Source organism: Aspergillus chevalieri, chromosome 7 (genome assembly GCF_016861735.1).
Source record: "Aspergillus chevalieri M1 DNA, chromosome 7, nearly complete sequence".
NCBI lineage: Eukaryota > Fungi > Ascomycota > Eurotiomycetes > Eurotiales > Aspergillaceae > Aspergillus > Aspergillus chevalieri.
Genome location: NC_057368.1, coordinates 47,827 through 72,970, shown reverse-complemented (window position 1 = coordinate 72,970; position 25,144 = coordinate 47,827). Strand labels below are relative to the sequence as shown.

At 51.4% G+C, this 25,144-nt stretch overlaps 11 protein-coding genes across 11 annotated transcripts; 7 read left to right on the top strand and 4 right to left on the bottom strand.

The window, feature by feature from the left end:
* Positions 1-201: 201 nt before the first annotated feature.
* ACHE_70028S (uncharacterized protein) lies at positions 202-663 on the bottom strand (the record flags this gene model as incomplete). The annotated part of the gene is made up of 1 exon (XM_043282316.1): positions 202-663. One exon carries the CDS (start codon positions 661-663, stop codon positions 202-204), a length of 462 nt encoding a protein of 153 aa, XP_043139707.1.
* Positions 664-774: 111 nt separating this feature from the next.
* ACHE_70027S (uncharacterized protein) lies at positions 775-1,297 on the bottom strand (the record flags this gene model as incomplete). Its single annotated transcript, XM_043282315.1, has 2 exons — positions 775-1,066; positions 1,116-1,297. 2 exons carry the CDS (start codon positions 1,295-1,297, stop codon positions 775-777), a joined length of 474 nt encoding a protein of 157 aa, XP_043139706.1.
* A 270-nt stretch (positions 1,298-1,567) lies between these two features.
* ACHE_70026A (transketolase family protein) lies at positions 1,568-3,797 on the top strand (the record flags this gene model as incomplete). Its single annotated transcript, XM_043282314.1, has 3 exons — positions 1,568-1,707; positions 1,763-2,870; positions 2,925-3,797. 3 exons carry the CDS (start codon positions 1,568-1,570, stop codon positions 3,795-3,797), a joined length of 2,121 nt encoding a protein of 706 aa, XP_043139705.1.
* A 2,867-nt stretch (positions 3,798-6,664) lies between these two features.
* Positions 6,665-8,514, bottom strand: ACHE_70025S (MFS transporter; the record flags this gene model as incomplete). The annotated part of the gene is made up of 2 exons (XM_043282313.1): positions 6,665-7,848; positions 7,902-8,514. 2 exons carry the CDS (start codon positions 8,512-8,514, stop codon positions 6,665-6,667), a joined length of 1,797 nt encoding a protein of 598 aa, XP_043139704.1.
* Positions 8,515-10,708: 2,194 nt separating this feature from the next.
* Positions 10,709-11,494, top strand: ACHE_70024A (uncharacterized protein; the record flags this gene model as incomplete). The annotated part of the gene is made up of 3 exons (XM_043282312.1): positions 10,709-10,888; positions 10,960-11,171; positions 11,227-11,494. The coding sequence occupies 3 exons, from the start codon at positions 10,709-10,711 to the stop codon at positions 11,492-11,494; spliced, it is 660 nt and encodes a 219-aa protein (XP_043139703.1).
* Positions 11,495-12,148: 654 nt separating this feature from the next.
* ACHE_70023A (uncharacterized protein) lies at positions 12,149-13,871 on the top strand (the record flags this gene model as incomplete). Its single annotated transcript, XM_043282311.1, has 5 exons — positions 12,149-12,348; positions 12,398-12,419; positions 12,467-12,540; positions 12,591-12,920; positions 12,971-13,871. The coding sequence occupies 5 exons, from the start codon at positions 12,149-12,151 to the stop codon at positions 13,869-13,871; spliced, it is 1,527 nt and encodes a 508-aa protein (XP_043139702.1).
* Positions 13,872-16,603: 2,732 nt separating this feature from the next.
* On the top strand, positions 16,604-17,621 carry ACHE_70022A (putative MFS monocarboxylate transporter; the record flags this gene model as incomplete). The annotated part of the gene is made up of 2 exons (XM_043282310.1): positions 16,604-16,780; positions 16,833-17,621. The coding sequence occupies 2 exons, from the start codon at positions 16,604-16,606 to the stop codon at positions 17,619-17,621; spliced, it is 966 nt and encodes a 321-aa protein (XP_043139701.1).
* Positions 17,622-19,845: 2,224 nt separating this feature from the next.
* ACHE_70021A (uncharacterized protein) lies at positions 19,846-20,417 on the top strand (the record flags this gene model as incomplete). The annotated part of the gene is made up of 3 exons (XM_043282308.1): positions 19,846-19,960; positions 20,012-20,059; positions 20,113-20,417. 3 exons carry the CDS (start codon positions 19,846-19,848, stop codon positions 20,415-20,417), a joined length of 468 nt encoding a protein of 155 aa, XP_043139700.1.
* A 462-nt stretch (positions 20,418-20,879) lies between these two features.
* ACHE_70020A (cytochrome P450) lies at positions 20,880-22,392 on the top strand (the record flags this gene model as incomplete). The annotated part of the gene is made up of 4 exons (XM_043282307.1): positions 20,880-21,971; positions 22,020-22,045; positions 22,095-22,179; positions 22,225-22,392. The coding sequence occupies 4 exons, from the start codon at positions 20,880-20,882 to the stop codon at positions 22,390-22,392; spliced, it is 1,371 nt and encodes a 456-aa protein (XP_043139699.1).
* Positions 22,393-23,071: 679 nt separating this feature from the next.
* Positions 23,072-23,413, top strand: ACHE_70019A (uncharacterized protein; the record flags this gene model as incomplete). The annotated part of the gene is made up of 3 exons (XM_043282306.1): positions 23,072-23,143; positions 23,202-23,266; positions 23,326-23,413. The coding sequence occupies 3 exons, from the start codon at positions 23,072-23,074 to the stop codon at positions 23,411-23,413; spliced, it is 225 nt and encodes a 74-aa protein (XP_043139698.1).
* A 133-nt stretch (positions 23,414-23,546) lies between these two features.
* ACHE_70018S (acyl-CoA dehydrogenase family protein) lies at positions 23,547-24,963 on the bottom strand (the record flags this gene model as incomplete). The annotated part of the gene is made up of 3 exons (XM_043282305.1): positions 23,547-23,677; positions 23,727-24,334; positions 24,386-24,963. The coding sequence occupies 3 exons, from the start codon at positions 24,961-24,963 to the stop codon at positions 23,547-23,549; spliced, it is 1,317 nt and encodes a 438-aa protein (XP_043139697.1).
* Between the last annotated feature and the right edge of the window lie 181 nt (positions 24,964-25,144).

Here is a 25,144-nt window from a genome sequence, read left to right as displayed (position 1 = left end):
CAAAGTCGCATCGACCTCGTCCACCACCAACACTTTGATACTTGGGGTTGTTGCATCTGAACAGATATTCAGCGCATCCATGGCTCTTTCGAGGGGAACAGTATGCGAGACCAGCTTTTTCAGGTCCAGAATTCCTCCAGCTATGCATGAAATGGCCGGTGGCCAGGTGTCGCGGTAGCGGTTGATGAAGCGCAGGTCAATCTATCCACTGTGAGTATAAACACTCGAGCGAGTCGAGAAAGAGTAACGTACCTCGGCTAGGGAAAGATGCATGAATGGCAGATTATTCATAATGGATTTGCCCACACCGATAACCACCACATTGCCTCCCCGTCGTGCTGTATATGCTGCCGTACAGATACTACTCTCAACCCCGGTGCATTCCAGAACAGTTTCCGGTGCAGAATATTCCTCGTCTCCAAACAAAGCCCGGATCGCCTTGGCATTAGCCTCCGCATCCAGGTTCCGGTTAATTTGGTATGGTGTACATGTCGGAGCAAATTCCTTTGCAAATGCCAGACGATTCTCATCCAAATCGGTCACGACGATGGGATGCGCACCGGAGGCCCGCGCTGCGGCGAGAGCAATGAGACCGATGGGACCGGCGCCACAAACGACGACGCCCCGACCGAGATGTAAGCGGGCAACTTGGATGCCGCGCATGACGACTGACAGGGGCTCGAGCAAGGCGCCCTCGGCGTAAGTGATTTTTTCTGGTAGTCTATTATATCGTCAGTAAACCTTCAAGAGAGCGAATGAACGGATGAACGGCGATTACTTGTGCAGCCATTTGGCGGGATGGACTTTGTATCGCTGAATGGTGCCACTATACGGATAGACACCCGCAAACTGCACATCCTCGCAGAGATTGTAGCGGCCGTCGTCACAGAGGAAGCATTGCTCGCACGGGACACCGGGTTCAACAGCGACTCGGTCTCCCGGCTGAAGGTTCGTTACACCTTCGCCACACTGCAGCACAACACCTGCTGCTTCGTGGCCGATAATACAGTCATCTTCAAAAACCAGTGTATGAATCCGACCGGCCTTCCAGAAATGGATATCGGACCTTATGAAGTATCAACAGATATGTTCACGACTATCTACAAAGGACATACCCGCAGATACCCGTGGCTTTGATTTGGAGCAGAACCTCTCCTGGATTTGGAGCATAGACAGGAGCATCGACTTGCTTCAAACGGTGATCGGCCGTAACCTGTAGCGAAGGATTCGGCAGCGGCATGTGGATAACGCCAGGCTTGGAGGTCACGATGTGTTCCGTTTCGATGGAGGGAGCCATGGCTATGGAGAAAGCGAATGTTCCCAAGGTACTCTGTGGTTTCCGGGGTAAGGAAGAAATGAAAGTCTTATGACTGTCCGACGGCCGTTATAAGTGTGGGAAATGTGGTCCCTACCAGTTGTACACGGATTACCCAATACGGTAACCATTGCCTCTGGTTGCCCGATACGGGCAATGCTTCGTTCTACTTAATGCGTGCTGCGTCACGAGCTACGATATAAATAAGTGACTCCGTCCTCCGGCTTGATCCTAGCAAACTGAACAGACAAAATGGCCATTCAAACGGTTCCTGTTAGTCAGTCTGCGCTGCCGCTGGTGCAGCGCCTCAGCAAGGACCATGACCTGGTCCTTAAGACGTTTCGGATGCTTATCGCGGATCTATGCCAACAATTTGGTGGTGGACATCCGGGGTAAGTATCACAATAAATTACCGATAATCACTTATAGATGCTAATACAGCGGTAGTGGTGCCATCGGCATGGCGGCCATTGGCGTCGCTCTCTGGCGATACGTGATGCGCTACGCACCACACACTCCGGATTACTTCAACCGTGATCGATTTGTTCTCTCCAACGGACACACTTGTCTCTTCCAGTACACTTTCTTGCATCTCACCGGGTACAAGGCTATGACTTTCGAGCAATTGAAGTCGTACCACTCGGACCGCGTGGACGCTCTGTGCCCTGGTCACCCGGAGATCGAGCACGAGGGTATCGAAGTGACCACGGGACCTTTGGGCCAGGGTATCGCGAACGCCGTTGGTCTCGCCATTGCAAACAAGAACCTTAGTGCGACGTTCAACCGGCCCGGGTACGACGTTGTGTCCAATCACACCTGGTGCATGATTGGCGACGCGTGTTTGCAGGAGGGTGTTGGTCTCGAGGCCATTTCCTTCGCCGGCCACCTGAAGCTCAACAACTTGACTGTTATCTACGATAACAACCAGATCACCTGTGACGGATCAGTAGACCTCACCAACACCGAGGATGTCAACGCCAAGATGCGCGCCTGCGGGTGGGATGTGATCGATGTGAACGATGGATGCTACGACATTGAAGCTTTGGTTCGAGCCCTCGAGCAGGCCCGTGCATCGCAAGACAAGCCGACATTTATCAATATCCGGACTGTCATCGGTCTGGGCAGCAGCGTCGAGGGCAAGGCAGCAGCCCACGGCGCCGCTTTTGGAGTCGACAACGTGGGTGAGATGAAGAAGGCAAACGGATTCAACCCAGACGAGCACTTCGTCATTGGCGATACAGTCAGAGGATTCTTCGAGGACCTTCCGGCTCGCGGAGAGAAGCTGGTACAGGAATGGAATCAACTCGTCGAATTGTACACAGCACAATATCCCGAGTTGGGCGCCGAGTTTCAGCGCCGGATGCGCGGTGAATTACCCGCCAACTGGAAGGAGTTGATCCCGACTAGTTTCCCCGAGAAGCCAACAGCGTCGAGAGCATCGTCCGGACTCGTGTTCAATCCGCTTGCGCAAAATGTCCCCACTTTCATGGTTGGCACGGCAGATCTGTCGCCCTCGGTCAACATGATCTGGAAAGACAAGGTGGACTTCCAACACGTAAGTGCTTTTCTCCCTATGTTACAGCCTCACCAATACTAACTGAATGAATAGCCTGACCTGCGCACCAACTGCAACATCAACGGCAACTACTCTGGTCGCTACATCCACTATGGTATTCGTGAGCACGCCATGGCCGCCATCTCCAACGGCTTGGCTGCATATGCTCCGAACACCATTGTCCCCGTCACTTCTTCCTTCTTCATGTTTTACCTGTACGCTGCGCCGGCCGTGCGAATGGGTGCCCTCCAACACCTCCAAGTCATCCACGTCGCCACTCACGACTCCATCGGTATGGGTGAAGACGGACCAACGCACCAGCCCATCGAACTGGCTGCGCTCTATCGGGCCATGCCTAACCTGCTGTACATTCGACCTGGCGACAGCAACGAGACGGCAGGTGCCTGGATTGCCGCCATCGAGGCCAAGCACACATCGACGATCATCTCTACTTCAAGGCACGCTTTGCCTCAGCTGAAGCAAACACGTCGGGATGGTGTCGCCCTTGGTGCTTACGTTCTCGAGGAGGACAGCGATGCCAAGGTGACCATCATCGGCGTAGGCGCAGAACTTTCTTTCGCGCTGGAAGTCGCGCAGCGTCTTAAGGAGACTCGTGGCATCGCAGCCCGCGTGATCAGTTTCCCTTGCCAACGGTTGTTCGAGCAGCAGCCAATCGAGTACAAGCGGAGTGTTCTCCAGCGTCACTCCGGTACTCCTGCGGTGGTTATTGAACCTTATGCACCCAATGGCTGGGAGCGGTATGCGGACGCAGGTATCTCCATAAGACGGTTTGGCCAGAGTCTGCCAGGCAAGGTCGCGTACAAGTTCTTCGGCTACGATACCGATGTGATGACGAACAAGGTGGCTGGCTACTTGGACCAGCTTGCCGGGGGCCAGGCGCTCAAGGGAGAGTTTGCTGATCTATAGAATAAATAGAATTCAATATGAAATAACTACTATTTCTTGTTTATACTGTGATTTATTTAGGTCACAAATGGCACCTTCCAGCTGGCGTTTCTAGATTAACCGGTCAAGAATGCAACATGCACCTCGTAATCAATGCAAGGTTGAATTTCTCTGCGCCATCTCGATATCCGATCAAATGGCAACCAAGCGACGATCGTCTTCTCCTTGCAGGATCTGAGGTTTGGGGTGCATATAGATATGTCATTGTCTACTATATCTGCCCCAAATGCTGTAAGGACTACGTCTGTCGGTCACTGGACTTTGTTGTCCGGAGTAGATTTGTCACATTTGCATTCTAACTGCAGCTTGCCATGCAGCTGCCTCGACAATAATGACGAGATGTTACTCAAGCATAGAGCACTGCAAGCATAGACCCTCCCCGGCCCGATCGGTCACTTGAGTTTTCGACCACACTGCCTCAAATGACAGGAAAAGCTCAATCCTAAAATGAAGGCTCCGATAGCGGCATGCTTCGTCTTCTTCGATTCTGCTGTATTTGCCGAGCTTCTGGCCAGACCAGTGCCCGTGGAGCCAATCTCAAAGTAGCCGGATGTGGTGCCGAAGACGCTTGCAATGGGTCTGGTGGTGTTGAATGATCCGGTGAGTGATATAGGCCTCGTGAGTAAACTTTCGCAGTTAACTGGCCATCCACCAGATTGCACGCGATGTAGCGGACCAGCGGTAGTCACGCCCGTGGAGAGTTCGGCACAGACAGTAAGTATGGTCCCGTATCTCCGACGGTGACCAGGGTGCTGCTACTAGGAGAAATGGGTATCAATGAATAGGCAGGAGTGTGGAGATGAATTTATTGTACATTAATTAGCTTTAAACGGCAGAAAACAGTCCGAAATCAGTGAAATAGACGTATGTATGCTGTTTCCGTGCCGAGTGCCTTCCTAAAGCGGTATGTTTGATATGCACAGGCACGGGCCAATCACCGGCGGTGTCCTGATCATCTGGGCAGAGCGGTCCACTGGAACCGGATGCATGCCGTTGTTCTATTCCCCCTTTAACTTAGTCTGTATAAACATGGCAAATCACAGTAAGGACTCCCCGCACAATGTTCCAGGACTGGCCCTGATCCCCCGCGCCTGATCCACTGGCAAATGTCCGAATCAAGCAATTGTGTCACAGGGCAGCTGCACGTGTTGGCATTTCCGATGTTCTTTCAGAAGTCGCGATAGCTTCACCTTCTATTCCCGACTGACTGAATACCTTATAAAAACCCCCGATTGTCTGCCAACCTGTAAAGATGGACTTGACAGCCGACTCCATTACCACTGCCGTCACGATGAGCATTCGTTCACTCACCAGAGTTCTCCAGCTGTCGCTCGGCCTCGGTGCCGTTGCCGTCCCCCAAACCCAGCCCGCTACTTCCTCTTCCTCCTCCTCTTTGGATATCCCCATCAAGAATGTGGTTGTGCTGGTCCAGGAGAACTTGTCCTTCGACAACTTCGCTGGTGGTTTGACTTACAACTCCACCATTGACGGCCTGGCCAACCGCGACTACTGCAACCCGACCAATATCACCCACCCCAACTCGCCGGTCGTCTGCGCTAAACCGATCGCCAAGAATGTGGCCCCTGATGACCCGGACCACAGCATTGCTGGCGGCAACATGCAGATCTACGGTTATGACCACCCGTCCTCTGACGATGCGCCCGATATGCGCGGCTTCGTCACGGAGCAGATTCGCTCCTACCCGGACGCCAACAAGCAGCGCGCTGCTGAGGTGATCAACTATTACACTCCGGAACATATCCCCGTGTTCAACGCCATGGCGGAGAACTTTGTTCTGTTCGACCGGTGGTTCGCCTCCGTCCCCGGCCCGACCAACCCCAACCGGGCGTACCTGACCTCGGGTACGTCGCACGGCCACGGCAAAAATGACGACGACTTCTTGACCTCGTCGCTTCCGCAGAAGTCCGTCTTCGAGCAGCTGTCGGAAGCCGGCATCAGCTGGATCAACTATTCCAACACCACCGACTTCCTGCCTGATGCGCAGTTCTACGAATGGACCGCCAAGTCCGGCAAGGCCGATACCAACGTCAAGCCCCTCGATCAGTTCTACAAGGACGCTGCGTCTGGCTCTCTCCCTCAGTTCACCTGGATCAACCCCGAATGCTGCTCTTACATGTCCTTCCACCCACCATCGCCCATTAACATGGGTGAAGGCTTCATCAAGAGCGTCTACGAGGCTGTCCGCAACAGCCCCCAGTGGAACGAGACGCTGTTCGTCCTGACCTTTGACGAGCACGGTGGATTCGCTGACCACGTCTCGCCGCCCGAGAATGTGCCCGCTGGCGACGACCTCACCTACACCGAAACGGCTGGTGACGGCAAGCCTTTCTCGTTTGCTTTTGACCGTCTGGGTGTCCGTGTGCCTACCGTCCTCATGTCCCCTTGGGTGGGCAAGGGTCTTGTGCAGAACCGCCCGACTGACGAGTCTGGTGACTTCACCCACACCTCCATCCTCAAGTTCGTGTCTGAGCTATGGAACTTGGACATCCTCACCCCTCGTGTTGCCTGGTCCCCCAGCTTCAAGCACCTGATCACCAACCAGTACCGTGACAGCCCGTCGAAGCTGCCGGAGCCGGCTGACTTTTAAATTTGACGCGTTTGCATGATTTTACGATAGATTAATTATACATATTAGTGTTCGCGATTTGTTTCGCATTAGGTGAATAAAACATTAAGTATTGACATTAGACGTGGTATATAGCTATGTAGAGTAATGATGCACGAGCTCGCTATGCATGACATGGTAACAAAATCAAGGGTATTGAACTTTTAGAGCAAAACGACAACCTCCCAATGCAAAACAACTTTCAGAAATGGAGAAACGACTTGCGCTGACTTCGCGTCGACCTGGACCGCGACCGCTGGGTAATGGCAGAGTTCCGCGTGTTGACACGGTCAATATCGTACGGGCTTTCCTGGTACAGAGCTTCATTCTGTCGCTCCGTTGACGCAGTGAGAATGGATTCACTGTCATCGACATGATCTTCGTCAACTGTTCCATCCACCTGGTCCTTGGGGATGGGCTTCTTCTCCTCCGGCTGCACAACATTCTGCACCAGTTTGCGCTTGAAATCGTCTGCTTCTGCGGCGTACTTGCAGCGACGACGGATCTGCGGGCCGTACCGGTAGAACAGGAACGGGAAGGGCAGACAAGCCACGCCCAGGAAGGCAGGGATGCACGATGCCCAATGAATGCCCAGGTTGTGGTACATGTATGTGGTGAAGAGCGGGAACCCGGCACCGAAGCAGGAGCGGATGACCGAGTTCGCAGCCAAGACGGATGCGGCGTAGATAGTGTATGCGTCGACAAGATAAGTCATAATGGACAGGAAGACAAGGACCATGCCAAATCCGAACGGTGCGCCGGCAATGATGGACACAATCCAGTGCACGTTCGTCCCGTTCGTCCAGGCAAACCAGAAAAGACCGATCGGTACTGCAAGACCGCCAATCATGGTCGGGACTAGACGAGTTTCTGGCGGCGCGAAGCCGTTGTACTTCTTGTTGACACGAACATAGCGTTGGTTATCCCACATGTTTCCAATGACGGCAATCATCATGCCAACCATGACGCCCAAGAACGGAAGACTGCCAACTCCTTCATTCCAACCCCGGATTTCCTGAAAGACAATCGGGTATGCGTCGAAGAGCATATAAAGCGTTCCGTAGACGATGGCCATGTAGATGGATAATGACAGGACGATCGGTTCGGCAAACAATAGGATCCACGGACGAAGTAACGCCGCACCGAAAGCATCCTTGATGGAGATCTCACCACGCTCAAGATCCAGCTTGCTGCAGTATGCGTGACCGGTGATTTTGGTGAGCCGCTGTGCGCGTTTGCGAAGGAGCAGAGGGGCGTAGGTTTCAGGGACTAGGATACTGCCCAGCATCCAGATGAGACCGCTGAAAATGGCCATGAAGCCCTGCACCCATCGCCAGCCTGCGCCTTGGCCAAGGAAACCACCAATGACGGGTCCAAGGGTCGGTCCTACAATATTAGTACTGTATCTCCCATGGTAGCAACATATGGAATAAACTCACCTAGAAACGGTGCTCCCGCGAACAAACTCATGGCCAGTCCTCTTTTATCTGCCGTGAAGATATCCGCAATAACACCACCAGCATTGGTCAACGGCGAAGATCCAAACGAACCGGCAAAGAACCGCAGGATAATCAAGGACCAGGAGTTCTGCACACCTGCACCACCGGCACAGAATACGGCAAGCGCGAAGAATGTGAACGAGAACACAATCTGACGACCGATCAACTCACTCAACGGTGCCCAGATCAAAGGACCCAAGGCAAATCCGAGGACGAACAGCGAGACACCCAACGTGGCGACTTCCTGGACGACTGTAAACGACTTGATGACTTCCTGAATCGCCCCAGCATAGGCAGACGAGGACAGCGATACCGCGAAAGTTGCAAAAGCGACAACAACGGTATATCCCCATTTTGTCGTGTTGCTGAACAACATAGGATTCCGGGGGTCGTCGGGGATCCAGTCAACGATGTAGGGTTCATCTTCTGTGCCTTTGCCAGGATAAGGATACTCGATGATTTCGGGCGTCACAGCGCCTTGATCGAAAACAACTCTCCAGTATGGAATTCCTTGCGGTCTCGCGGCCTCGATATCTTTACCAGACGACGCCATCTCTCGTTTTCTCTCTATTCACTCCTCCTGCACGTCTTCCAGCAAGTCGTCCAGGGGAAATTGTTAGATGTAATATTCCTTCACGGCGCGTCCCTGCTTATCTAGTGTGAGCCCGACAGCAATGAAATCACACCACCGATAAGATTTTTAACCTAATGACTCAAAATGGCAGGAACCCCCCATATACGTCAGTCTGATTGGTGAACCCGGCGGCAACTGGGTCTTTCCGCATTTAGCTTCATTCACTGCAGCCAATCGGCAAATGTATCGGTAGTTCATCGGCATGCCGACCCATCTGAACCGAGGCCGATCTATACGGGATCCCTTCACTGTCACTGGAGACAGCATGTTATGCAGAAATAGAGCCAAAAGAGGGCAAGATCAGTGTCTTTTGTACGTTTTACACAGCAGAAGTACACGAGTCATGCTGATCAGGGTTTGAAACAAGGTTACTGACATCATTCTAACAGTCACCGGGCAGAAAGTTCGCGATGGTTCGTCATGATCAACTCTGGATCTTGACAGGGCCAAGTGTACATTGTCCGTGTTGAGCATTGCCCTGAATTACCGTCTTGCAACAATGTCAATGTGTGCAATCGATGCAACGCTTTTCTGAAGTCTGAGTGACGGCATCCTAACCCACACATTTCCGACTCGAACTGAACCATAGTCCAATGGGCAAGTGGGGCTGCACCATAAGCTTGTCTCCGGGACAGGCACGCAATGCAGAAGACGAAGGATAACTGAGCTGTCAGTCATGCCAGGCCGTTTTTATCTCCCGGGAGCAAGGGGAGCGGAGAGAAAGGGCACTTCTACTGGAGAATTACTCTGTACTCCGTAGTGCTGGCATATACAACACGACCGACCTTGAATATATGCATGTTTCCAATGTCGCAACAACGACCTTGCGAAGTACACCGTACCCACTCACTATGCTGATTGGATGGTGGAACGCTCAAGGCTAGACCTACTTCAACACAACATCGTACAAAGAGCTAAGCGTAAGAAGCTGTGCCGAAGAAATGGTTGAAATATAGATTAAGTGAGAGGAGGATAGAGAAAGCGTAACGGAAGGATAACGGCAATTGAATAGCCCAAAATCCGAGAACGATGTTCCCTTCTAGATAATTATATCTCCATACTCTACTATGTAGTTACGCGTCAAGACATTTATCATTGTGTGGCACATGCACTTTGCAAGGGACTTTGGACCTCGCTTCACAACTGCCAGCATATCACAAACCGAGGCAATCGGACATCTCAAACAAATGTGTGTCAGAGATTAGACCGACCAAGAATCATGGTGTCTGAATTACTGGTGCCTGAACCGTGTACACGGCCTGAAGGGTCCTCTGGGGTAGAGTGCCGTAGGGTGGCCAATGCCGGCGATTTGCCTCGCCATGTGGGTATGGAACAAAAAGAAGGAAAATACAGAACGAACATCTACTATTTTTGATTAATCCGAGAGCCCTTTATGCAGTAGTTTATCGTGGGAGCGAGCCCGAACATTAACCTTGTCGCAGCCTGGCCAATACCATTACCCGCCGACGACCCAGAAAATTCGACCAGGTACAGAATTGGCACCTTTCCCGGCCTGACAAGTGCTAATTACCGCAGAAACACCCTTCATTTCTGAAACAAAAGGTGACCAGATCGAATTTTGGAAAGTCTCAAAAATGTGACAGAACCATGCCACTAACCCAATTTGGAAGCGACGCCGGTAGAAATATCCTCGGTATTTGATCTAATACCGGGAGGTACGTTCTCGATATTGCAGAGGTAAGGTCTAGTACAAGAGAACTAGAAAGGCTTTCAATTGTTTTTGTAGTCAAACCCGTGGTCAAAATCTCAACTTCGATAGTAGAACGTGCTGTCCAAGGCATCCAAGTACTTTTGCAAGAACAGGAGATTCAGCGAGTCCCAGACTGAAACACAGCGTCCGCCGGGGGGGGGGGGGAGATCATTTTGAGCGTCAATCCCGGCGCCCTGGGATACTCGGTACTGATGGCCTTCGGTCTCTCAATTTTGTGTTTCCGCCAACGGGCCTGAGGGTTAGAGAACGGGGAGTCCTGATTCACTATAAATACTGCCAGCATGAGCCCGAGAATGGCTGTCTTGAAGAGCAACACCAATCAATCCAGTCTCTGATCTTCACGCAGTCGTCGTTGTCGATTATCACTCCATTACAGGCACCATGATGCTCAAGTCCGTTCTCGTTTCTGCCCTGCTCTCGCTCGCAGTGGCCACTCCCGTCCCCCAGCCTGCCGACCTGGAAGTCCGTCAGCTGCTTGGCAGCTCCAACGACGTCGAGTCGGGTAATTGCAAGGACACGATGTTTATTTTTGCCCGCGGCTCCACCGAGATTGGCAACATGGTAAGATTGGACTTGTCAACTTCTCTCGCTGCGGAATGAAAGCAAAGGCTGACAGAAACTTTCTCCCATAGGGAACCGTCGTCGGACCTCCGGTCTGCCAAAACCTGCAACAGAAACTGGGTTCCGTGGGCTGCCAGGGCGTGGGAGGTGCGTACTCGGGCGGTCTGGTGCAGAATGCTTTGCCTCAGAACACCGACCCAGGCTCGATCAACGAGGCGGTCAAGATGTTCCAGGACGCATCCAGCAAGTGCCCCAAGGCCAATATCGTTGCCGGAGGATACAGGTATGCCTCATTTTGCCGTCTAGATGTCAGAACGCTGCATGCTGACCATCTGCAGTCAAGGAAGTGCTGTCATCGACAACGCCATCCAGAAGCTCGACGACGACATCAAGAACAAGGTCAAGGGTGTGGTGCTCTTCGGGTTCACTCGCAACCTGCAGGACCACGGCCAGATCCCTAATTACCCCAAGGACCAGGTCAAGGTGTTCTGCGCTGTGGGCGACTTGGTCTGTGACGGCACGCTGGTCGTGACCGCCGCCCATTTGACCTACGGCCTAAATGCCGGCGAGGCTGCGAGCTTCCTGGCCTCGAAGGTTCAGGGCTGATCCGAAGCGTGCAGAACGTTCTCCGCAAGTGAGCGAGGTACGTAGCAGGGGGTACGAATCACGGACCAACAATTGGCCATGATTTTTACCGCAACTCGCTTAACCGAGAAGAGAATGTGATTGGTTGAATCGGAGGTTGGGTTGGAGGACAATTGATTGGTGTTTTCTGGTTCCGAACGGTGGTGGCCAATGTGCGTTGTGAGCCTGTATTGCAATTTTACTTGAACAGAATAGACATCCGTTGTGTGGAATGCTTCGCATACCTATTTTCAAGCATACATTTGTGATCGACATTGCGTCCGGGATACATCAATAGTTAGCAGAGAACAACTAGCAGTTCCTGCGCCATCGCCTTCCTCCTGTAGGATGCATCAGATATGACGAAATCCGAGCACACAATCCCCAATGATCGACCGGAAGATCCCCATGATCGCTCAGACCGGTTCTTCTGTGTTGTCTCCAATTCGCAAACCGTGGTACGTCAAAGCTTGAGAAAGCTTGACCTGGACTCGACCCTGCCACTCGGCCGTTTTTGAGGTACGCGGCTGGAATGCCTTTCGGAACTGACCCCTTACCTGAGACAAACTTATAATATAATACATCAATGGCCACCCACATTCCAGTCTGCCTTTGTCTTCTTCAGTGTAGTACATCATGAGCAGTCTAGGCTCGACGGAAATTGTCAAATCAGAACAACCCTGGGCTGAAGCGGTCCTTTCCGAGCATGAGCTCGAATTGACCCCGGATGGTCAATTGGTACGCTGGCGACGAGACAACAAACGTCACCCTCGCAATTGGCCCTTGCCTCGCCGGGTCTATGATATCTCGATTATCTTCTTTCTGGATCTCTTCCTGTATGCCCTTCTCCCAAATTGTTAGCTGACCAGTTGACTGATTTTATAGAACTGCTTCGAGTACAGCAGGAGTGAGTTTCGCCCATTATTTTGACAGAAGCAAAGTCTAACGGATTAGTCCTCGGCTGCTTCAGTAGCCCGCCATGAATATCACATGGGTCAGACTTTGTCAACCTTTTGCTTCGTCACAGTGTAAGCATTATCGTCCGGTTATTTACCATCATTTCAGCTGACAAAAGCAGCTTCCTGCTCGGGCAGGTTGTCGGCTCCATCGTTCTTTCTCCATGGTCCGAGACTTTTGGCCGCAAGAAGTTGTACATTGTCAGCTCCGCACTGAGTTGTATCTGCTGTGTTATTGTCGGAGTAGTACCCCATATAGCAGCTGTCATTGTGGCCCGTGTTGCTGCGGGCTTGCTCTCTGCCATTCCCTACACAGTGGCCAGCGGAAGCACAGAAGACCTGTTTAATTCGCGTGAGCGTATTTGGGTCATCTTCGGTTGGACCGTCGCGTCGAATTGTGGACTGATTATTGGGCCGATCATGGGTACACATATCATCGCTGGATTGGGCTGGTATGCTTTGCTCTTCTTGGCATCACGGAAGCATACTAATGCAGAAACAGGCGCTGGATATTTTATATCTTTGCCATCATGATCGCCGCCCTCACAGGCTTACTATGCCTTATCCGAGAATCTCGACCATCCTATCTTCTTGCGCACAAAGTTGCAGCCATTTCCCGCGAAACAGGCCTCAAGCTCCAGCCATTGAACCATGACCATGCCCCTGATTTCCAGACCTTCGCCAAAGATGCGCTCTTCCGGCCTGCTCAGCTATTTTGCACAGAACCTGTTGTTTTCGTCGTTGCTCTCATGACTGCGGTGGCCTTCGGTCTGTTGTATATCTTCACCGAGGCCATTGAGATTATCTATGAGTCCATGGGTTTCTCAAGCACTCAAGCTTCGTTAGCATTCCTTGCCATTGCCGTAGGTGTCTGCGTCAGTACTCTCACTCGGTGGCTGGATCACTACATCTTTGATATGCGACATCGTCAGGGTCGGCCCGTGAAACCTGAGGATAAGCTGGTCGGCCTCGCTCTCGGGGCGGCTGCTTTTGCCGGTGGACTCTGGTGGCTGGCCTGGACTATCCCGCCCAAGATTCATGGCGTTCACTGGATAGTGCCCACAATCGCACTGGCATTTATCGGATACGCTTTGAACGAATTCGATACCGTTCTGCAGGGCTACTTGGCGGATAGTTACCTGAGTTACTCGGCCAGTGGGACAGCGGCAGTGCAGTTCCTGCGGGCGTTGCTCTCAGGCGTGTTCCCACTGTTTACGCCTCAGATGTTCCATAACCTGGGATCCAACATCGCCGTTTCCATCCTTGCCATCGTGGCCACTTTGTTCTGCGCTGTCCCTCCGCTGTTCATCTTCTATGGTGAAAAAATCCGGGCGCGCAGCAAGTTTGCACGATATAGTCTTGTTGTCGAGGCTGAGCTTGGGAAGGATGCGGGTGAGCTATGATTTGTACGATTACATGTTCATAGACGTGGTTTCAATTCGGTTTTATATATTCTGCGAATAACATTATTATTGCCAAATGGCCAAGAACCTACCAATAGATAATATGCAGAATAAAGGAGCGATATTTTTGATTATATCGCTACATGGGTAGTGCCTACCAGTACAAAGTAAAATCCGCCCTCGCCCAAAAGAAGCGGCGACATGAGGATCACCAAGCATATCGGACAAATGGATATTAGCACAGCCTAGAGACTACTCACAGAGAATATCATCGCCACGCGGCCCTATCGGATCAATATACGACCGGGGAGTCATCGTATTTCCCAATTGGGGCCGCACTTGAACGACGTCGAATGTTTATAGCCATCTCTAATGACTTGCCTCTAATCTTACGGACACTACAAACACTACCTTGCTTGGGCACTGGCAACGAACATGGTTGTCCCTCTATCTCTACAATACTAGAAGCTGGCATATCCAGTCGATCTGGCCTGGAAAATTCATGGCAACAGTCCAACGGACAGTTCTGCAGCCTAGTTGATCACACCCAGATTAGATTCCTGCCGATTATAACCTTGAATTTGCTGAAGACACAAGGACTGCTCTGATATCACTCGAAGTTTCAGACATGATCTGAAACATGCAACGTCATATCTCCGCATAACCCATTGGGAAAGTGTCTCAGCACAGTATGCCTCGGAACTTTTGATGACATGATGTCCCGTGATGGCGGATCGCGATCTGACACCGGTTTGTCTCATATCAAATCAAAGGCCATAGGGCTATCTCGTTGCAATTGGGTGTAATACTCCGAGCCCATGCAGGACACGTCATGTGACAGAGCATCAATTCACGACGCACCTAAACGCTGGACACTTCAACCATATGGACAGGATCATATTCGCTTGCTGGAGACCTGAGAGAGCACACCAGGATTTTGCTTTTAATATGGCTAATTGCGGCTTGGGTGAGAAGACGTATACACGATGCCCTATCACCCAAGCACGAGACTCTGCTCTCACTTTCATGTCGGAACTGTTTTGTGATTAAGACATGTGCATGGAAAAGAGTCGGGATCATTCATACTTCTGTAGGACTGTCATCCGGTATTCATGTCGGAAACCTTCGCCGGTCAGATGTCAACTGCGAAAGCAATGAAAATGGATGACAACTGAGACGCTCAACGGGTGAAATCCCATTGGCCTCTGAGTCACGACGAACGCGACTAAGAATAAGGTTACATCATGTCCTCGATTGTTAGATAGGTAAACCGGTCTGTCGAATTTTAAGTTACTAAGGTCCTATTTCAGGAAGTGTGGAATTCTCCTCTTCAAGGGCAAACATGCACGCCCGAGAGCTTGGGATAATTCCCCTCATTTCTCCACGATTCCTCCTGATACGCGGTATTATCATTATTGTGTCTACCACAGGAGTGCACGGAGTACACTCTATCACGGGTCCAGATCCGCTTATCTACATCGGGGCAGTCGAAGGCAATTGGGTCAGTCGACAAGAATGTTGATGTGACTCCACGGAAACAGGAGGCTGGGGGGGTGAATTCCGGTTGGACAGAAATGCGCCGAACGATCCAGAGCCCGGACCAAATGGACTCATTCATCACCGCTGGTCAGCAATTGGAACGATAGGACAAGTCGCGGGACCTATTGCCATGTGGAGCCAGCCCATATACGGCTTGGAGCAACTAGAAGCACGTGCGGCTCGAATAGGAACGCACCAGCGTTCAACAAATGCGCCACGCTGGAATTTCACACGACCTTAAGCAACTCCCACATTCGATCCGGAATCCCTACTCCGTACCGGCCGATATTTCCTGACTCGCGACCGTTAGGCTTAAGTAGATCAAAATCGAGTGAGTAACTAGCGCTCGATTATGCATACCAATGGCCCCATGAGATCGACAGTACCCTACATACCAGGCAGCACGGACATATCTCATAGGCGCCCAAAGCTTGCAGTGATGGATTAACTGTGGTCCGTACTTTCTAGTATCATCTTGACGCCATGGTAAACGAAGGCCTAGTTACAGATGTTGAGGAATGGCCACGCAAAGGCCGTTTGGGGGCGAGCAGCTGCATCCCAAGCTTGCTTGGCCTGAACGTCATCCGGAGCTATCTTGGTTTTTTATTTTCTTTTTCTTTTTTCTTGGGGGGAATCATGTTCTTATAAAAGCCTCGCTTCTTATACTTGAAGGCCCAATATTTACCCTCTTGTTCCTTTTCATATGCCCTCTGAGAGCTGCAGAGCCATGGCCGATATGCATAACTATTCAACCAAAGAAGCCATAACTATCCGTTCAGGCTCGGAACCGGTGTCCGAGCTCTCGGACGAGGACCTGTCTCATGAGGAGTCTCAATTGCCTCCTGTCGACAGAGGGGCCGGCGCTTGGATGTTCCTGGTTGCGTCCTTTGTGATTGAAGGTCTTGTCTGGGGTATGTTAGCAAATGTGCCATGCTAAAGTACACTACTGATACAGCAGCAGGCTATGCCTCCTCCTTCGGGGTATTCCAAGAATACTATCAGACTCATGGACCTTTCGAAGGCTCTGGCAACATTGCAATTATCGGAACCTGCGCGACAGTCAGTGTCCATGGAACCTATGACTCTCGGTATATTCTAACCATGAGCAGGGTCTCGCATATTTCCTGACACCCTTCGTCATTGGCCTTATGATTGCATGGCCCCGAATACAATGCTGGTTATCGACTATAGGGATGGTCATGATGTCCTTGTCGCTCGCTGCTAGCTCGTACGCAACGAACGTCACGCATTTAGCACTGTCTCAGGGTGTGTTATACGGAATTGGAGGATGTCTGGCATTCACGCCGGCTATCATCTTTACAACCGAATGGTTTGTCAAACGAAGGGGGTTCGCATTTGGATTGGTCTGGGTAGGTTCCTATCTTTCTCATAATTGAATAGGACGTTTTCTAATAATTTTAGGGTGGTTCTGGACTTACCGGGATGGTTTTCCCAATTGCGATACAGGCTCTACTGGATCGATATGGATGGGAGACCACGCTTCGCGTCTCCTCCGTGGGCCTATTTATCCTAGGTGGTCCATTCCTGTTTTTCCTAAAACCTCGCATTCCGACGCGCACATCAACCCGGCGTAGCTTGAATCTCAAATTCCAGTTCAACCGGGTGTACATTATCTACCAACTGGCGAACATCATTGAGGCGCTAGGATATTTCCTCCCGGCTGTCTTTCTTCCCTCACATGCTGCGGCCATTGGAACTCATGGTATCCTGGCTTCGCTCACAGTGGTACTCTTCAACTTCACCACCGTCATCGGCTGTGCAATCATGGGATACATGACAGACCGCTACCACGTAACGAACTGCATTATGGTCTCGACTGTCGGGACAATAGTCTCTGTGTTTCTCGTTTGGGGACTGTCTACCAATATCGGTGTATTGTACGTCTTTTCCTCCCTGTATGGACTCTTTGCGGGGGCATTCTCGTCGACATGGTCTGTCGTTGCACGGGAAGTGGAAAAGAGCGAGCCATCGGCAGATCTCAGCATGGTCTTTTCTTTCCTCGAGGCTGGCCGCGGTATTGGAAATATCCTCAGCGGTCCATTGAGCTCTGCCCTCATCAACGGACACCCATGGCAGGGGACCGTTGGAGGAGCTTACGGCAGTGGGTACGGCGTGCTTATTGTCTTTACCGGATTCACGGCTTTGCTGGGAGGATTGAGCCTTTTTGCTAGAATAGTCAGGTGGGTTTAATTGGCTTAGGGTTAAGGACTGAGATCGCGCGAGAGTGGATCGATTGATACATACACGGTTACTAGAATGTGTTGATGATTGACGATGCGTGCTAATTTGCATTTTGCGCGAGTATTGCTTTCTATAGTGTACCAAGTAGAAAAATATAACTATGCAGGCATATCGAGGCAGCGCTTTGCAAAATCCCGCAAATTCACTTACGTTAAACTCAGAAACCAGTCGTATCAGCGATGCATAATGCGTGAATATGTAGTTCAGAATGTTGTAAATGTCTGGCTTGAGTGGCATTTATCAGGCTAGTATCATAGCATAATGTATTTGAAGCAACCAGGCATTATTCTTCCTCGAGACCGTGTTTCGAGAAAGTCATATCGTCGCGTGTGCCAAGGAGGACAAATCTAATGAATAAAGTGCCAGTTGTCCGTATCAAACAGAAGCCGGGGACTTTGTATATGGTTTAAATGTAAATGCCGTCCAAATCGTTAGAACTATTCACATATAAGTCGTTGTTGTTAAAATTTGGTATTATCACCTCTTTCAAATAGGTGGTGGACTTGCTTTCAAACTCAGTGTCTCGTCATGAGATCTGTGCTGGTCCTTGAGCCATTGCTTGATACCAAGTGCATACGCTAAAACAGACAATAGTGGGAAGCAGGCCAAAAACTTTCTTTTTTTTTTATTTTGACGTGAACAGGGTGGGCAGACCTCTCATATGTCTCATGTAACTTTCCATGTCCAATACAGTATGCTGAAGAAAGAAGTCGTGGACAAGATCAGGGACCATAACTGTGAGTCTCCCCTCATGTAGATCCAGTTCTTTCATGGAACAGTCGACCTCATAAACAACATTACCAATCTCCTGTATCTCGAAGTTGTCAGTGGACATTTGATCGCCGGTAATGCTGCCCATGGCTCCTGGGACAGGTCCCAAGATCTCACCACCCCTTCAACTAATCGAAACCTCGGGAACCCAAGGGCCATGAATTGTAGGATGACAGATCTGATTCTATTGTACTCTGCAGTTTTGGTTGGTCATTACTCGATCTCGCAATCGAGTATCGTGACCGCCAGGGCATATAAAAAATGAAAAGTGTCTACATATCCCTGCCTTTGCCTAGTCTCCGGAAGTCAGCTCGAGCTGGATCACTTCATTCTTTCTAGATATAAGATCGTTACTCTTGAAGCTAATCCGTTCGTCCATCCTCTAATCATGTCCTACTCTGCATATGTAATTCCCTCGTAGACTGCGAGTTACCAATATAGTTGTCGTACGAGATGTAAACGTTGAATGGTAGAGAAACACAAGGTCCTTTGCATATCCGGTATGCACTATTTCCGCAGGGCTTGGACAATGCTGTATCATACGATATTGCACACCAGTCAGACACATCGCGACATATGGCGAGGTGCCCGAAATTACCATCGTGAGGCTGCCAAGCGCCGGCAATTATTCCGTGATTTGTTACCAACACAGCCTTAAATTGCAAATCATTGCAAAGAACAGTTAGCGCTGTCTTGGATTGCGAGATGTCCACCGCCTTCGAGAAATCATGGAACTGCATCGCCTCGGAAGATCGCCTGGCGGTACTGAAACATTGGATATTCCGGCTTGAGTGTTATTTCTCTGCGGTGCATGATCCGACGTCTTTTGAAATATGCAAGTTTACTACCAGGTTGAAGGCGTCGTATACTGTTGCGGAAATCATTGATACCTGAACATTTAACCAGATGGAATGTACGAAGCACATTGCCACCATCGAACCATCTCGTCTGGACATATAGAGGGTAAACATCGGAGATCATCAGGGGAAGTGGAGGCAGTGAAACTGGCAACCGTCGAAGGTTGTGATCACCATCATAGTCACTAAAGTAGTGAAACTAGCTTCAGTCTGGATAATGGTCCTCGATACGGCGTACTGTGTATCGCGATACTCTATGCTGACGTGTTTGGACCGGCGTTGACAGGATAGATGATCTGCTCGTTTCAAGGCAATTGAGCACGACAACTGGACCAAGAGAGTTGAATGGTCCATAGTTCTGAGACATGAATCCATCGCCCTATCCGCAATGAAGTCAACATCGGATATTTGGTCAACATGGTACCGACCAGATCTCAGGCATAAATAAACCGGTATTCCCATGCAACAAAGCATCCCAACCCAGTTCAACTCAAGCAATCAAGACAAGCGGAACATTCTCAAGTCACTTTGACCTTCCATCCACAATGAAGCTCTCCATCGCCGCCGTTTCCTCTTTCATCGCCGCTGCCGTGGCTGCCTCTCTCCCTGAGTCCTTTACTCTCGTCGCTGATGGTGGCAAGACTGTCCTCACTGACGGCAGTAAGTGATTCGCTCACATAGCAGATCCGATCATATGCTAAAACGAACCAGGCAACGCCTTCATCGGCGGCAGCACCGACGACAAGAAGATTCTCGTCCGTAAGTGACCTCCCCGAACATTCCCGGTCCACAAAGGTACTAATCTGGTATAGTCCGCGGCGGCTCTGGGGGCTCCCAGGTGACCTACACTGCCGACGACCAGACTCCCACCGGCTGGCAGAACCTGTACGCCATCACTAACGCCAACAAGCCCATCGCTCTGACCGTGCCTCACTCCGGTGCCACCCCCGAGGGTGCCAACATCAACGGCTGGGGAGTCAACGACGATGGCTACTTCACCTTCAACGGCAAGCAGGCGTTTGCTGTCCAGAGCGACGACGGTGCCCAGAAGATCTACTACCTCGGCGCTGGCGAAGGCCAGTTCCAGAAGACTCCTTTGTACGTCAAGAAGTACTAGTGCAAGGCCTGCCAAACAGCCTGCAATGCGTGGTGGAACAGGAACGTCCGCTCTGAATCCTGTATATAGGTTCATAATCCAGTGTATCTAATCGAATTTGTCAAGTTGCACCAGCAGTCGACGTGGCAGTACTCCATAGCCGTAGTGTGACCCCGTAGCGTTTCCCGACCAAAATCCCATCCCTGACTGTCGGGAGCTGAAGAACTTAGTGGCCCGTGCTGGCACCGGCTGCCAGTCGGACGGCTCCCAACTGTCATCCACCGTTGATCGACCCAAGTTGGCAGCTTCGCTCCGAGCGGAATCAAATCCCAGTGGTGGTTGCTCCTTCCTAGTCCCAGTTAGCAACCATGGCATTATTAACGGAAGGTTCAAGCTCCGAACGGTTTCTGCAGAATAAGAGGACAGTTATAGGAAAAATGCAAGATGCATTAGCACCTCACCACTGCATGCAGAACCGCTGCGATGGAATTGCTGCGTCTGGTTCTTGTAAATCCGTTTACCAGTGCCATTGTGCTGGTTACGGCATACGTCGTGGGTGTTGCTGTGTATCGACTCTGGCTTTCGCCAATTGCTTCCTTCCCGGGTCCTCGACTGGCGGCCTTGACCTCGCTGTACGAGTTTTACTACGATACGGTCTGCTGCGGCCAGTTCACCTTTCACATCGGTCGATTGCACGAGAAGTATGGTCCGATCGTGCGTATCGGTCCTGACGAGCTGCACGTCAATGACCCCGACTACTACGAAGTCCTCTACGCTCGCGACACCCCCCGAAACAAGTATGAATACTACCAGCGCCCGTTCGGAGCTCCCTTTGCCGTCATCAATGCAATCGAGCACAGCCGGCACCGTCTGCTGCGTTCGCATATGAACCCGTTCTTTTCCACGGCTCGCATCCGCCAGCAGGAACCGGTACTGCGTGCACTGCTCGACAAGCTTTGTCGTCGTCTGGAGGAATGGAAGGAGACGGGCCGTCCGGTGAACATCGAGTATCCTTATACCTGTTTTACGACGGACGTGATCACGGATTATACCATGGGCGATGGTTACCACTATCTCGACGAACCGGACTTCATCCCTGCGTGGAATCATACTATGATGGGAACAGCCAAAACGTTGGTCTTCTTTAGGCCCATCGCCTGGGTCCTGCCCGTGCTTTTTGCCATGCCGGAATGGCTAACGGCGTGGTTGAACCCCGGGATGGAGTTGTTTTTCGCGTTCCAGCGGCGGTGTCGCACAATGATTCGGGATATTACCGATGACTATCACCAGAACATTGATACCGGAAAAGTGAATGACGGGGACCGGCAAAAGACCTTCTTCCATGACATTCTTGGTAGCAGCCTGCCAGAGCAGGACAAGAGTGCTGAACGTCTGGCGCAGGAGATGCAGATTCTAGTGTCAGCCGGAGCAGAGACGACGGCCAAGGCAATGAGCTATATCACATTCTATCTTCTGAATGACCCAGCGATCATGAAGAAATTGATGGACGAACTGAACACGTTGGATCCGGAGCGGAATGCATCACTGGTGCAACTCGAGCAGATGCCGTACCTGGTGTGTTTAATCCTTCATGCAGAGAAAGATCCTTGCTGACGAGAACAGAACGGAGTTATGCTGGAAGGACTCAGGTAGGACGATCGTAATATCTCGCAGAAGAGTGTCGGGCTAACTGGATAGATTGTCGTACGGAGTGTCTGCACGGCTGCCACGGACCGCACCGTACCATGCCCTCCAATTCAAAGACTGGACCATTCCGCCCGGAGTATGCCACCTTTCTCAAGTCGATCTTCACTGCTAATGTTTGTAGACGCCCGTGAGCATGAGCTGCCTCCTGATGCACCACAACGAGAAGGTCTTCCCCGACTCGTACCAGTTCAAACCCGAGCGTTGGACAGAACCGCATGAACGTAAGCGACTGGAGAAGTATATGGTAGCATTCAGCAAGGGATCACGACAGTGTATCGGAATCAAGTAGGGTTGCCCTTCATTCAACGGAGGTAGGAGAGTAGAAGACAGTGCTGACGGGACAGCCTCGCGCGGTCGGAGATTCTGCTGGTGATCAGCACGATCCTGCGGCAGTTCAAGCTGGACCTATTTGAGACGGATGTGGAGGACGTGAGGGTGAAGCATGAGATATTTATCCCGTTTGTCAAAATGGACAGCAAGGGCGTGCGGGTGGTGTTGCGGTAGAGTGCACTCTCTGTGGAGTAGTGAGGTAGTTGAGTACGGGATTATTGTTATTACGGTCACGTGTACATAATCCTTTGTTCATTATTAATAATACATAGTTATGCATTTATGCTAAGGGGCCAGGCAACACCATTCTCGGCAGGCTTTGATTGGCTGCCCTAGTCAGCCTTGTGGCTTGGCGTCAGGTGACGGAGTTTCCCGATTAGGCAATTCGGGGACAACACGCCAGGGGAGTCTTCGGGGTAAATATAGCATAGCTGAGCAGTAGCCTATAATAGACGGTGTAGGGCATTCTGCGGTCTCACTTGGGCGCTACACAGACCCTTGGCACATAATAGTGCTCAATAGTCCGGGGCCAAGAAGGCATTCCTTCTGCCTGGCATTGCAGGGGATATATTTCTTTTCTGTTCTTTCCTTTTCATCTCTTCATTCTACCTCGAAGTTAGCAGAAATCACTCGTGAACATGTCGTACCCTCCCCAAGAAGGATACTACCCCCCTCCTCCTGGAGGCCAGTACCCCCCTCAACCTCCACCGGTAGGTCTTCCATCGCCTGTTGAAGACTGGAGTCGAGGCTCGCTAACGATTTCTCCAGATGCAATATCAGCCACCACCGCCCCAGGAGTCGCAAAGCAAGGACCGTGGCTGTCTTACCGCATGGTCAGTATACATATAATATCTATAGCCTACGCGAAGAAGAATCAGACTGACGCGCGCAGTATCGCGGCCATGTGCTGTTGCTTCCTGTGCGAGGAAACCTGCGAATGCTGCATTGATATGGTTGAATGTTTATGCTGTGGTTGTTGATAGATACGCGGTTCTACGTGTTTGCTTGCTTGTTTGTTGTTTGTTTGTTTGTTTCGGAATGATTCTGGCATGGCATATGACAGTTTGGTACTCTGATTTATTGCGACCGTATATCCCAATGGACAGTTGTTCTCTAAATCTTCAATCGACCCAGCTTCTTCTCTTCTGCCCGGTACACCTTGACCAATTGACGCACAGACAGATCGAGCAACACATCCTCCGAACCTCCAGGAATCCTTGCTCCAGGGACGTCGCGGTAGATGGCTTCGTCCGTTAGTCGATATCCTACGATACGCCGCGTACGAGAACTCACCTTCAACCAGTTCGCCCTGTCCCGACGCCGTAAAGCCATTACCTCCGAAGAGCAGCACCGCACACTGTGCACACTCGTTCAGCACCATGGCCGATTTGGCCTTGGCCAGCGCCGTGATCCCTCCCAGTCGTAGGTCGCCTTCCTCCTTACTCATATGACAGAGCTGGTACAAGATCTGCTCGACCCACGCGTGCATCGTCTCGAGCTCCGCGCCCGCTTTGGCCAGGCGGTGTCGCACCACAGGCTGATCCATAAGCGTCTTTCCAAATGCCTCGCGCTTCAGGCAGTACTGGACGGCCGCGGACAGCGCGACGCGGGCCTGGCGCGTCACACCGACGGCAATCGTCAGTCGCTCGTGGTTGAAGTTCGTCATAATAATCCGCATGCCTTCGCCCTCGCGTCCAATCAGGTTCGACACTGGGACGGCCACGTCGTCCAGCTCAATGTACGTGGTGCCACCGGTCTTCTGTCCAGCCACGTTCAATCGACGCATGGTGACCCCGGGATGTCCCTTTAGAGGCACCAGCAGGACCGACAGACCAGCAGCTCCGGGGCCACCTGTGCGGACGGCCATGGTCGTGTAGTCAGACCAGATGCCGTTGGTGATCCTGAATCGTCAGCGAGGTCTCCAGAACCCGACCCCGTTGCAGAAAACGTACCATTTCTTGGACCCGTTGACAATGTAATGCTTGCCGTCGGGTGTCTTCTTGGCCGTAGTTGTCAGATTAGCCACATCACTGCCAGCTTCAGGCTCCGTGATAGCAATGCAAGCGCGCTTCTTGCCAGTCAACAGCTCAGGCAGAAACCGCTCTTGTAGCTCTTCGCTTCCGTATTTGATAATCGGGGGGATACCAAAGGCAAACCCGGCATTCAAAGAGGCTCCGGGACCTGCCAGTCCGGACCGAGCCAGCTCGTCGCAGTAGATCCCTGTATACATATAATCCCAGTCCTCGACTCTGACCCCAAGAATGTCATGGATGCCCAACCGCTTCAGCCACCCCACGGGCAATGGCGCGGGCAAGTTCGGCAACAGCATGTTATGTTGGCAGAATGTTTCGAAGACATGTTCCGGCACGGTTCCCTGGCGCTCCCAGTCCATGGCATGGCACAGTAGATGCTCCCAAAGGAATTCCCGACATGCCTTTTGGAAGCGACGATGCGCGGGCGTGTAGTAGGGGGACGGTAGACCGCGCAAGTAGGGCGGCTCCGCGAAGGGTGTGGTATCAATCTCAGTCATTCTGGTGATGATAGTTATTTGTCCAAGTTGTTGTTCTACTGCTGTCTCGGTCCTTCTTTTGTATCCCTGAAGACCCCCGCATGCTGGACCGAGGCTGTTGAGGGCCAATCAGAGACATCGCATGGCTTAGTCATTGTTTACTCGAGCTGTAGAATGTTTGAACAAATATAGGTATGCGTGA